The sequence below is a fragment of the Mauremys mutica genome, chromosome 10, assembly GCF_020497125.1.
Source record: "Mauremys mutica isolate MM-2020 ecotype Southern chromosome 10, ASM2049712v1, whole genome shotgun sequence".
Taxonomy (NCBI): domain Eukaryota; kingdom Metazoa; phylum Chordata; order Testudines; family Geoemydidae; genus Mauremys; species Mauremys mutica.
This window is the reverse complement of record NC_059081.1, coordinates 46,188,370-46,201,144: the sequence shown is the minus strand read 5'-3', so window position 1 is coordinate 46,201,144 and position 12,775 is coordinate 46,188,370. Positions and strand designations below refer to the sequence as shown.

Below are 12,775 nucleotides of genomic sequence, written 5' to 3'. Positions count from 1 at the left end.
TGTTATTGTTTTAGGAGTGTAAACCCATAGGTGGCATTGCTATCAATTTCAATCACCTTGTGTTTTGCTAGTGTGGTGGAATAAAGTTCTGCAGAGAAGGGGAATTTTAAGGAATTGACATAGTGTGTTGTTAAGGTAACTCTCCTGGATACAGGTCTGACTCTGTTTGGATTTGAAATGTGAAACTAGCATGAATAAGGGTTACAGAACTGGTCCCTTTATGAGCACCTGTTTTGAGGCTGTTCACAAAATGAGCCATAATTTGGCCTAAGTGTCCATGAATTCACATAGGCTTAATGAAAACCCAAAATTACTTCTTTTCTGCCTTATTTTAAAACAGTAACATAGAAAAGCTCAACTCTGTAGCGCGCGCTCTCTCTCTCTCTCTCTCTGTGTGTATGTGTAGATATATATATTTCTGAGGATACATTTTGAAATTCAAGAGAAACAGTCTTCCTTTGAAATGTTCTTTTTTCCTGTATACACTATTTTCTGTTTTTAACTATAAGGATACATTGAAGCCAAAGTAAATGATAAACTGAGAACCCCAATAAATAACACAATAATTTCCTAATTTTTTCAAAGCACAAAAATACAAGTTTATTTTTTGGAACTGTTCTTTTCAGATTATACTGAAATATCTGAAATGGGCACTGTTGTTTTAGATCTTAAGTGTATATAAATCAGCTGTGTTGGGTTTTACTGTTTTTAATATTGAAGGATGCATACATGACTTGGGAGGCAGTGTTAGATGTTTAAAGCATGAGTGTGAGAGTCAAGGCACCTGGGTTCTGTTCCTAATTTGACTACTAATCTGCTGTGAATCATGTGCTGCTTCATCTAGAAGGCAAAACAGATCAATAACAGGATATGCCTATTTCTGGAACATGATGTTTCTAGTAAGAGTACTGATGCAGTTGTTACTTCATAGGATGTTCTTTATGTATTTCTGAATAGAAGTAGAATGTTGTGTGCTTAGCAAACATAATGGGGGAAATTCTCTATTGGGCACAGCAGAGCTGGGAGGGGAGAGGCTGGATGGGGGTGGGGGGAGCCAGCAGGGAGCTACCTCTGAGTATGGCTCTGGATGGTACTGTAAATTTGGTGGCGTGTGTGTGTGTGGGGGGGGTGTTTACCCCAGCAACTGTCAACAGCAATTAGCTGCTCCACTCTACCAAGTCTCAATAACTTTCACTACATCCAAAATAATGAAGTAGCTTGATTTTTTTCTGCTAAAATGATCAATAATTAACTCTTCAGATAGCAAAATTATGAGTAAAGGCTCCAGACTGAGTTAGCAACCTATTTGAAATGAATGAAGTGTACCCACCTGTATTATTGTTTCCAGCTTTCTGCAACCTCAGGCAGACAGCGCTGCATGGGTTTATATTTTGAATTATCTTCGCAACCAGAAGGGCTAGTAACCTCACTGTGATAATGAAAGCTTAGATTCTAGAGCACAGTTGTGTAGCAAATTCAGATAGAAGGGTAATTATGTGGCCACATATTCATTATTGTACACAGGGTTCTGCATATTCTCTATGAGCTGAATTATACCTTCCTTTTTGCTGGGTATCTAGAGAGGGGAATGATTACAAAGAGCCCTTCCCCAGGGTTCTTGCCAAAAAAAAATGTCGTCCTCACATCTCCCATCCCAAGCCAATGATCTGCAGTAGTGCATAGGGTAGTTATTTGTTATAGTTAGCACTCCACAATTACTTATTATAATTCATGCAATTTTCAAGTGTTAATTTACTTACAAGAGCCTTCCCTTATTCTTTCCCTGAATGAAGTAGAAACATAGGAACTGCTCTCACAAAAGTCAGTGTCAAAAACTCACATTAGATATCATGATCATACTGAGACAAGTAAAACACAGATTATAAATGGAAGAGTATCCAAACAAAGCTGATTGCCTTGTACATACCAATATTTATAGTATATACATACAAAATGTCATGTCTGTCTCATCCATGAGTAAGGTTTGCTGGATCAGCACCTTAATTTGCTCTTTGTTTTGCCTTTCTGGTGTGGGATGGGAAGTGAGATTGATTATATTTTAGCCATATATTTCTTTAGGGCACCTATTGAGAGAATTCTTTTTAGTACATGTTAGAATAAAAAGATCAAATGCAAAAATTTCAGTGATTAGAATTGTCTGAGCACTAGCCAAAATCTCCAGCTGGATCCTAGTTCAGTCCTTTGTAGCGTGTGTAGGCCAGTGAGTGGGCAGACGTGCCAACTAAGGAAGGTAAAATAAAGCCCAATTGATAGTTCAGTCCCAGGTCATTTCTTCAGTGCTGGCTTTAACTTCAAGGCGATTTCAAACCAGGATCAACATAATACAAGACACTTGCAACATCCAGACAAGACCTTTCAGCAAGATGGTAGGTGAGAAGACTGACTATTCCCCTGGGTAGCCTTCCTGGACATCTTCTAGGCCTCATATTACATGGCCACAGAACCAGCCTTCACAAGACTTTGCCAGAAGCATTCCTTTATACAGTAGCCACTAGGAAGTCACATGATGCTAAGTCATCTGACATTTCTTAATGATGTGCCTGGTCTGGAGGCTACAAATGCCATTAGCCCCTGAGCTTAAAGGGATTGTGTCCTTGTAACAAATGTGCTGGCCCTGCTTGTGCTTTCACGTTCATACTCTTCTAGAGAGAACTGTCATAGGGAGTCTACAACCTGCCCTCAGTTTTGCTGGTGCATTTATTCTGGGTTTGATGTAGTATAACTGAAAGCAGAATTTAGTCTGTGATTGATAGTTGATTGGGAATTTTCCATCAAAATGATTTCTTGATAGGAAATGCAATTTCTGCAAAATTTTTCAGTTTTCTGTTGGGGAAATCAAATATGAAATATCTCATTTTGAGTTGGTTTGTTGAACTGGCTGAAATGTATAGTTTCAAGTCCGTTCAACATTAAATTTCATTTCCCTAGTGTGGTGCATTGCCTCATGGGAGCTATAATTCCACCCCCCCCATTCTCTCCTATGGGCTAGGCTCCCTCACTGGACATCATCTCCCATGATATAATACAGTCTTTCGTCTGACTGGCTCAGCGGTGCATCATGGAAGTCCCACGACTGCAGATGCATCATGGGAGGTGTAGTTTGGGAGGGAGTCTGATCCACAGGGAAGAACGAGGCTATGTGACTCCTGAACTACAGTTCCCATGAGGCAATGTGCCACAATAGGAAAATACTGTTTAACATTGAACAGGCTCAAAAGAAAACATTTTGCCACTTCCAATTTTTAAAATATTTTCTTTCCTAAGAGTATTGCTATTTCAACTATTTGTTCAGATTTGGGATGAAAACCAATATTGAAACATCAGAATTTCCTGCAGGACAGAAATTCTGATTTTCTTTCGGCTCCACTCTGATCTTTTTGTAAATATCCTCAAATCAGCAATGTGATGCTCAGTTTCACTGTTTTTGTGCAGAGGAGATTAATAATACCCTAAGGTTTTTAATAAGACCTGAATGTATGTATACATTAATTATTGCCATCAATCTCTGTTTGATTGTTTTTAAAGGCAGTTGGGGTGGGCAGGAGGATGGGAGAGTTTGTCTTTGAATCAATTCTTTGTTCTTCTAAAGCAAAGGTTTTCTCTTTTGCAGAGCGTTGCAAATGCAAACCTATTAAAGCTACCCAGAAGACCTATCTTCGGAACAATTATAACTATGGTAAGGACAGCTGCATGGCTAGATATCAAACCTTTAAAGGAATAAATTAAGTTTTTCAGGGAACTCTAAATTTAGTAATGCAACAGGAAAAAATTCCACAATGATGGGCTATTGCCTAAGCGTGTCATCAGTTCACACTCATTTGTACTAAGAAAGCTGCTCGGCTTGATTGTATTGAGTTAATTCATTAGCAGTAACTACAAAAAGAGAAATTTTTTTTACTTCATGTTTTAAGATCAAAACTTGATTCACTCATAGAAGGATGAGGCAAGGGTGGGTCAGTATTGTAATAGGACATCATAGTTGTAGCTTTTGAGATTAAAATGTTCTGTAAACCGTTTTTTTAAAAACAATATTTAAACATTAACGTGCAAGCCCAGTGTATGTCATTGTACAATGTTACTGTGTTTCACCCTAAATCCCAGTCAGGTATGAGATGTGCCATTTCATTGGCTCCAGGAAAATACTAAGTGTTTATACATTGAAAAATGTCTCTAGGCTTAAAAGTGACTGGGTAAAAATGACATTGTGGGATTCTGTCTTTCATCTCTGTCTGATTTCTAGCTCAGTTTACAAACAAAAAGATGTTTTTACTAAGTATCATCCCCCCCAAACTCATCCTGGGATCTGACATTGAAGTTAGGTTCTTTCCTTCTCCTACATCATTGCCGGTAATGAGGCTCCTGTAGGCCAAGTTATGTCAGTAACACCTGTGTGACACATACACACCTCCCCCCGGTGTTCAGACTATGTCCTGAACTGTCCAGATTTCCCTATTCTTCAAACATCCCCTGGGTCCAACTCAGCAGCCGTTATTCAGACAAGTCTTTCTTACACAAATAAACCTGATGAGGTCAACAAGATTTCTTGCATAAGTAAGGATTACATGTAGGAGTCAGAAATGCAGAATTGGGCCCTTGAAGTCTTAATATGTTGATCTGCAACCTGTTACTCATGCGAGTAGCTACTATTAGTTTCACTGAATTCATGAAAAAGGGTTTACATGACCAGGACATAGTGAATACAATTTTATTGTTAAACCAGTGTTTTTAAGTATATATATGTATACAAATGACATCCACTAATTCGGCAATAAAATAAATCCTACTAAATGATATTAATGAACTCTCGTATTCATTGAAAAGCAGCAAGGTTATGATTTTCTGCCTCATTTAGTGGTTTTATATGTCGTGGTGGTTGGTGTGAGTATTCTCCAGTGGATAGTGCAGCTGCCTATGGCAGAGATTCACTGAGTGTGCTACAGCTACAGTTTGGGGGCTGTGTTGGAGAGAATGAAGATGACTTACCACAGGCTCTCTTTATATTCTGTTATACCATTCCTCTCTTTAGAATGTAAAGACCTCTAGAAACACATTAGAAAGAGTACCAAAGTAAAGTAGGCTTTTGTGGTAAAGTCTTAAGAAAGTGGATTAGTTTGGGTAAAATTTTTCCTCTGTATAACTCCTGTGAGTTGTTGAATAGTTGTGTTTAACTTAGCTGAGAGAATGCTGAGCATATCTGTGGGTAGAAAACCTGTGTGTGTGAGAGTGAGTGGGGATGGGTTAATGGATTTTCTCTATTTTTCATTACATCTCTTCCATTTTGCCTTTTTTGGGGGAGGAGGGGGGGCACTAGTTATAAGAGATTAAGAATCTGAGGAATTTGGATGTAAAATGGAGGAAGATTCTATGATTTGAAAACAGGGCAAGATGTAGTACTCCCTGGAGTATGACCTGTGGATTTGCATGCAGTGTCAGCTCATTGGTCGCCATGAGAGACCTGAAAAATTGCTGCCCTTGGACAGCAACTTTCCCTAGTATGCAGTTCATGGGAGAATGATAGGATCAGAGAAGAAACAATTAGACAGGTCATCAGGTCAAGATCAGGAGCATTGGCGTTCATGGAAAACAGAGCAGATTGGTGCTGGGTCACTGGAGGAAGAAGAGAAAAGGGAAGGCCCTGTCATCCAATAGGGATAATGATACAATAAAGCTTTCAAATATATTTTCCATTTTGTGAAAGGCTGTGGGTGTCTGTACTAAACCTAAATAAGAAAGAAGTTGTAGCATTAGATGAATGAACAAGGAGGAAATAATATGAAGTATGAACTACGTATTTAAAAAACAGAGGGAATAAAAGAAAAAAGCTAAAAAAATATATCCCAGAGAAAGTAAGGTGAAAGGCCCATTGCTAAATTATTCCCTGCACAGAGCACCTACATTGCTATTCTATACACTGAGCTACCTGAGATGTATATGTTACACTTGGTAGAAGAGAAAGTGAAGAAATAAGGGGAGAGAGGAATCTCTGGGTAAAATCTAGATGGAGTTCAGTTGAGCTTTTAATAAAGGAGCACACAAAAGACTAATCCACCAGGTCACAAAGGATGGCATAGGGGTGACCTACATTATTTGCTGCTGTTAACTACTCTGTTACTTTTCCCCAGTCATTCGGGCTAAAGTGAAGGAGGTGAAGACTAAATGTCATGATGTCACCGCAGTTGTTGAAGTAAAGGAGATACTAAAATCTTCCTTGGTGAATATTCCTAAGGACACTGTTAACCTTTACACAAACTCTGGCTGTCTATGCCCACCGCTCAGTGCCAATGAAGAATACATTATAATGGGCTATGAAGATGAGGAACGCTCCAGGTAATTTATTCTTTAAAATGTTCTTTAAAGAATTACTTTCCCTGCTCTACTCGCCCACCCATGAGACCTCATTTTGAAGCCACCATTGTTCCCTCTGAAGAAAATTGGGCAGAATTTTCTTCAGAACTCATGAGCAATGCTTTTGAGTTACCTAGTCTTGTCACTGCTGAGTGCCATGAGGTTCTCTCTCTCTCTTCTCCCTCTGAGCAGATCCCGTTAGCGTTGTGTATATTGCTATGTACAGCATACACATTCCTCAATAATAAAATAACCAGCTTATCTGAAATGTGTAGGTTACTCTTGGTAGAAGGCTCCATAGCTGAGAAGTGGAAGGATCGTCTTGGTAAAAAAGTAAAGGTAAGACAATGTTTCATGATCTTAGTAACAATTGACATTGGAAACAGTGTTTGTATCTCACCTTTAAGAAAAGAGAGAAAATACATGAGGCCCAATTCTACACCCATGAAAGTTAACATGTCAGATTCTGATTCCATTACACACAGGTAAATTTGGAGTAACATAACTGAAATCAATGGAGTTCCTCCAGATTTATACAAGTTTAGCAGCGATTAAAACCTGAATCACTTATTTCAATCAGCAGGATCTGAATTAAGCTCTACAGCCAAATTCTGCGTTTAGATGCATACATGCAGCTTTTATTCAGTTCAGTGGGAACCATCTACACACAGCCAAGGGCAGGACGTGGTTTCACAAGCCGCCGCCTTACCTCATTTACAAACTTGTGCGTCTCATATTTTAAATGTTTAAATACAGTTCTCATCTAAATTGTGCAGACTTGGTCTTGCTCCTAGACTTAGCTCTTCATCTAAGGAAACATTTGACATATGTGAGGGAGGAAAAGAACGTGGGAGGAATACAAGTGTGGGAGTTTCTATCTGAAAGAAAATAGAGAAATAGGGAGGAACTGGAGCAGACACAAAAATGATGTATGCTTCGCCCTAATATCTTGTAATTCCTGGAATGATTGATTGGGCAAGCTAAGCAGCCACACAGACTTTGGCCCCTGAGCGTTATCTTTCGTATCTGACACCCGTCAGACCTCAAATGGTTTTGGTGACCTTGGCACCATTACAAAACATCACTTTACATGGAAAGTGTTTATTTTAAAAACAATTTCTCCAACATGTTGATTTGACATAAATAAGGTTCCCCACATCTTTTTGCATGTGTGTGTTATAGAATCATAGACTTTAAGGTCAGAAGGGACCATTATGATCATCTAGTCTGACCTCCTGCACAATGCAGCCCACAGAATCTCACCCACTCACTCCTGTATCAAACCTGTGTCTGAGCCATTGAAGTCTTCAAATCATGGTTTAAAGACTTCAAGGTTCAGAGAACCTTCTAGCAAGTGACCCATGCCCCACACTGCAGAGAGAGGCGAAAAACCCCCAGGGTTTCTGCCAATCTGCCCTGGAGGAAAATTCCTTTCCAATCCCAAATATGGCGATCAGCTAAACCCTGAGCATGTGGGCAAGACTCACCAGCCAGACACAGGAAAGAATTCTCTGTAGTAACTCAGATCCCATCCCATCTAACATCCCACCACAAGCCATTGGGCATATTTACCGCCAGTAATCAAAGACGAATTAATTGCCAAAATTAGGCTATCCCGTTAGACCATCCCCTCCATAAACTTATCAAGCTTAGTCTTGAAGCCAGATGTGTCTTTTTTTCCCCCACTACTCCCCTTGGAAGGCTGTTCCAGAACTTCGGCCCTCTGATGGTTAGAAACCTTCATCTAATTTCAAGTCTAACTTCCTAGTGTCCAGTTTATATCCATTTGTTCTTGTGTCCACATTGGTACTGAGCTTAAATAATTCCTCTCCCTCCCTGGTATTTATTCCTCTGATATATATATAGTCCTCGGATCTTTTCTTCCATCAGCTCTATCAGGCGATACTTTATGGAGACAAAACTCTTTTCAGGTGCCCCATCCAGGATCATGTACATGTCGCAGCTTCCACATCCAGTCATCTTCATTGTGTCTTCCACTGCTTGGGTCACTACAACTGCTGCCTCTGTATCTGTCATAGGCTTCCCATCTAAATCCTGTAAATCTGGGAAACGCAAACCAACCCAAAACACCACCACCCACAGCAAAACAAACCCCCAACAAGCACGAAGACACTGCTAGAACACTGCACACTCCCCTTCCTCTGCCTGCCTCTTAGTCTTCCCCCAAACACCCCCTGTAAACTCTCCTGTTTACAGCTCTGTTTGCTGGCTCCTGGGCCACTGCAGCTGTCTATGCCGCTGCCTAACTGGCTGCCTTTATAGGACCCCTAGTCAGAGAAGCCCTGCCCCCTAATCAGGGCTCAGCTTCTCTCCCAGCACACTGCCCCTACCAGCCTCCACAGGTACAAATACAAATAGCTACAAATACCTTCTCCTCCAACAGAAGTCCCACTCAAACTCCCCTGTTTGCCGGCTCCTGTGCCGCTGCAGCTGTCTATCTCTGGTCTGTCTGTTTCCCCTTATTTTCTTCAGTTTTAGTGATCATTGCAGAGAAAATCCTACTTTTTTATACACATTGAAATTCTTCTCTGTCTAGCTGTCATCCATATGCCTTTTATTAGACGGGGTGACCTGTTTTAAATGCTCATCTGGTAGATCCTCCTCAACTCCAGTGCCAGAGAACATAATTCATGTTGTTCTCTGGTACTTTAGTTCTGGTTTCCTGATACTAGTGTAACTTCAGTTACTGGTGACTGTTACATCCCTGGTAGTTTCATTACCATCTATTACACCACACACAGTTCCCTCGTGCCAGCTCTGCTCTATGAATCACTTGATTGCTTTTCTATCATGGTTTCCTAAAAAGGTCCACAGGTGGCTTTACTTACATTTAAAAAAAAAAGCATAAGCTACGTTTGCTTGTCATTGTATCGTGGTGTCTGATCATTCATTTCCATGTTAATATGATCTCTTAGGCAGCCAGCAGTTCAAGTCAACTGTCAAGTTGTTTAAAAAAAACAAACCAAAAAAACCACACACTAGTTTAAAAACCCTTACGAACTGAAAAAAGATCCTTACTCAGGTTTCTAGTAAGACCTGAGGACAATAACCCTGCAAATAAATTATGTGCATAAGTTTGTTCTTAGGCTGCTGAGCACAAGCATGGCTTTGAGTTTGATGAAGCTAGTTTCATGAGTAAAGTTAAATATAAGATATTAAAATCTAATGTGCTTTTCACAGTGGTGTTTGATTACTACTTGTATTTCTTTCAGCTTGAACACGGACACAGTTTTACTATAGTTTATAGTCACTTTCTGATTCTCAACACGGCAGTGGTTGGGTTGCAAGCCTGTGGAGGGGAATGTTTAGGGACAATCTCGGGGTGGGGGGAACCAAGCTTGTTTCACTGAAAGAAAAATGCATTAACATTTTAAATCATTCATTTTGGTAAAATAACTTTTTCAAAGTCTATGTTTTGACCATAATCTACCCTGGCATTCATAACTTAGGTCTGTGTGTGTAATGTCACTCATCCCCTGTTTGTGTAAATAACATGCTATGCATTTGAAGGCATGATCCTGTGAGGTGCTGAGTGCCCTCAACTTCCAACTACTTCACTGAGAGTTGAGAGGGCTCAACACCTCTTAGGATTGGATCCTTATCCTCCAGGCTGAGTCGTGTAGGTTGACTACTTACTACAGAGCCCTGCTAAAGTAAAGAGGGTTTGTGCAAATCAGCTTGCAGAATCATAGCCTTAGTAAGTAGCTAACATTTGAGCCTTTAAAATGGCACATCTCTACCAAAAAACAGTTAAAGAAACAAAGGTTTAAGAAATATGGTCACTAGACCATGAGAACAAGGACCTGTTTTACCCTGTAATTTGTAGATTTCATACTGTAATATTATGTAGTTACACATTTAGGTAGCCACATTCCTGCCACTATGCTCTGCACTCTGGGGCAGAACTCCTTACTTCTGCTCATAATCTCAGGCTATGGCTACACTTGCACGTGGCAGCGCTTTGAAGCGCTAAGTGTAGTCAAAGCGCCAGCGCTGGGAGAGAGCTCTCCCAGCGCTGTCCGTACTCCACCTCCCTGTGGGGAATAACGTACAGCGCTGGGAGCCGCGCTCCCAGCGTTGGGGCTTTGACCACACTGGCGCTTTGCAGCGCCGCAATTTGCAGCGCTGGAGAGGGTGTGTTTTCACACCCTGCTGCAGCGCTGCAAATTTGCAAGTGTAGCCTAGGCCTCAGTCACATTCACTATTATTTTATAAAGTCTCTGGCATTTTCCTCTTCTGGTGGTGGTAACAGCATCTTTTCAAAATATTACCAGTACTTTGCAGCATTTGAGTGTAATTTGTGAACTAGTTTTGTAAAAATATCTGAGTTTAGGGTATTTTGAAACACATGCAGTTGTAGTTAAATTTTTTTCTTTCATTTATTAGTTTTGTTTGCTTACATTGTACAGCGCTGGGATCAGAAACTCCGTCACCCTGGAAAGGGCAAAAATGAGCCTGGACAAAGCGATTCTGCACAAAAGTCTGGCAAGAACAGTAATCCACGACAAACACGCAACTAAATGTGAAAAGCTATGTAAAAATCAATGGACTATATATTAAGACTTGCATTGTTGGAGCAGCAAGGGAGAAATTGCACTATTGCACGTTATATTCTATTGTTTACTACAAAATCATGTAGCTAATTAGTTATTTTCCCTCGTTTTCTGCCTTTTTTTTGGAGGGGGGGTGTAAATCCTGAAAATTTATATTTTTATCTCAGTAATAACTGCAGAAAACTGCCCTTATGAGGTAAAAATAGGAGGACGCATTTACTGAAGTTAAGACAGGGTGGTGGTTTTATCAGTGGGGCCATGTTGCTTAGAGAAAGACTTCAGCATAGGAATGGAATCTGGCCAGACCAGGACCTTTTAAAAGAAAAAAAAAAAAGTGACTTTAACCCAGCTTCTCTGAACCTGTCCCTTTTTCTCACATGCTTGATCATGGCTGCAGCGACTGGGTTATTTTAATGTATATGTATTAATCTGAAATATAATGGCCATAGCTACACATAAATTAAGAATTATATGGCACTTCTGGAAAGATGCTGAAGAGCAAAATTAATGGTTAGCAGCAGCAAAGTGGTAAGGGAAATTTTGACTGCTGAAAACCAGTTTAAATATTTAGCTCTGCAGTTATCTAATAAAAAAAAAACAAAAACCACCAAAACTAATCAGCATTAAGGAAGAGATTCATGTTAAAAGTGGTGGTCTAATCAGCACAACCCTTCAGTTTGCTTACTCTTAAATAAGCCACTATGTAAGTTTAAATCTTAACTTACATCTGTCACAACAAAAACACATGGGACTTCTTAAATGCTTTAATCCTTGTGGGAAATGTATAGTTCTGTTAACTCACAACATAATTTACAATATACTTGCTCTCGTAATGGCAGTTCCTTCCCCCTCCTCCCCTCACCCCATCGTAGGAGTAGACTGACTTACCAGGCCTGCTTCTCAGAATAGGTCTGCACTTTATCGTTTTGATTTTGTGGTGTTATTCTTATTTCTGTGCCTACATAAACAGCAGTGTTTAATGCTCAGTAAAATATGTTTAATAAAAGAATTATAGTTGTCAGAGACCTTATCCTGACTTTTGCACCAAATGAACGTTTAAAATCCATGATTTATTATCGTCCACAGTGTATGCCAGCGCGCCCAAAAAAAAAACAACAGCCCTTCATTTTCTTCCTTCAATAGAATTTTTTAGTCAGTGCCAACAAATTGAAATCATCATTTTTTTTTTAAAGTATAATGATGTAAGTAGAATACCAGGCTTCTGTGCTCTGGTGTACAGAAAATAAAACATTTATGATGCAAACTATTACTGCATTTTTAGTTGGAAGTACTGGAATTCTTTTCCCAGGACACCCATATACAGTATCTCCTGGTTGCTGTTCATCCACAGAAACACCACCACTGAGTTTAGGTAGTTAAACACCACTGAATTTAAATGCAAATAAAGCAGTAAAGATATGAACACTTTAGACATATTTTCTAATAATTTAATGTTTTCATTAGTAACCAAGAGTTAAGCTTAGAACTCCATTGTGCTAGATAATGTGCCAACACAGAGACAAGGTTTTGTATCTTTTAAAATGAAGAGTAACACTACAGATGGGGACTGGAAGTCACTGGAGATTAGCAATGGGATGCGAATAGAGCTGGCCAGGAAACTTGTGTCATCCCTTGACTATTTGGCTAAAATTAGGACAAAGTGGAAATCTGAATACCTAGGAGATGGTGGAGGTTGGAGGGGGGAAGCTTCCCTTTGGGTCAATTGAAATATATGATGCCTATATGCTTATTTCAATCCTTTATCTTCCCTTTTTAGGTTAATTAGCTACATTTCAAAATGAAAGATCAGTTTGAATTGGAAAACTAGAATTCTC

At 39.7% G+C, this 12,775-nt stretch overlaps 1 protein-coding gene across 2 annotated transcripts in view; it reads left to right on the top strand.

Annotated features, from left to right (window-relative positions):
• Window positions 1-12,166, top strand: part of FRZB (frizzled related protein) — a 31,775-nt gene extending 19,609 nt beyond the window's left edge. For both annotated transcript variants that reach the window (XM_044978486.1, XM_044978484.1), the window contains 4 exons: window positions 3,632-3,697; window positions 6,144-6,348; window positions 6,642-6,705; window positions 10,797-12,166. In XM_044978486.1, the coding sequence (XP_044834421.1) occupies window positions 3,632-3,697; window positions 6,144-6,348; window positions 6,642-6,705; window positions 10,797-10,907 (446 nt within the window). In that variant the 3' untranslated portion in view covers window positions 10,908-12,166. The remainder of the gene's footprint in view (window positions 1-3,631; window positions 3,698-6,143; window positions 6,349-6,641; window positions 6,706-10,796) is intronic.
• Window positions 12,167-12,775: the final 609 nt, after the last annotated feature.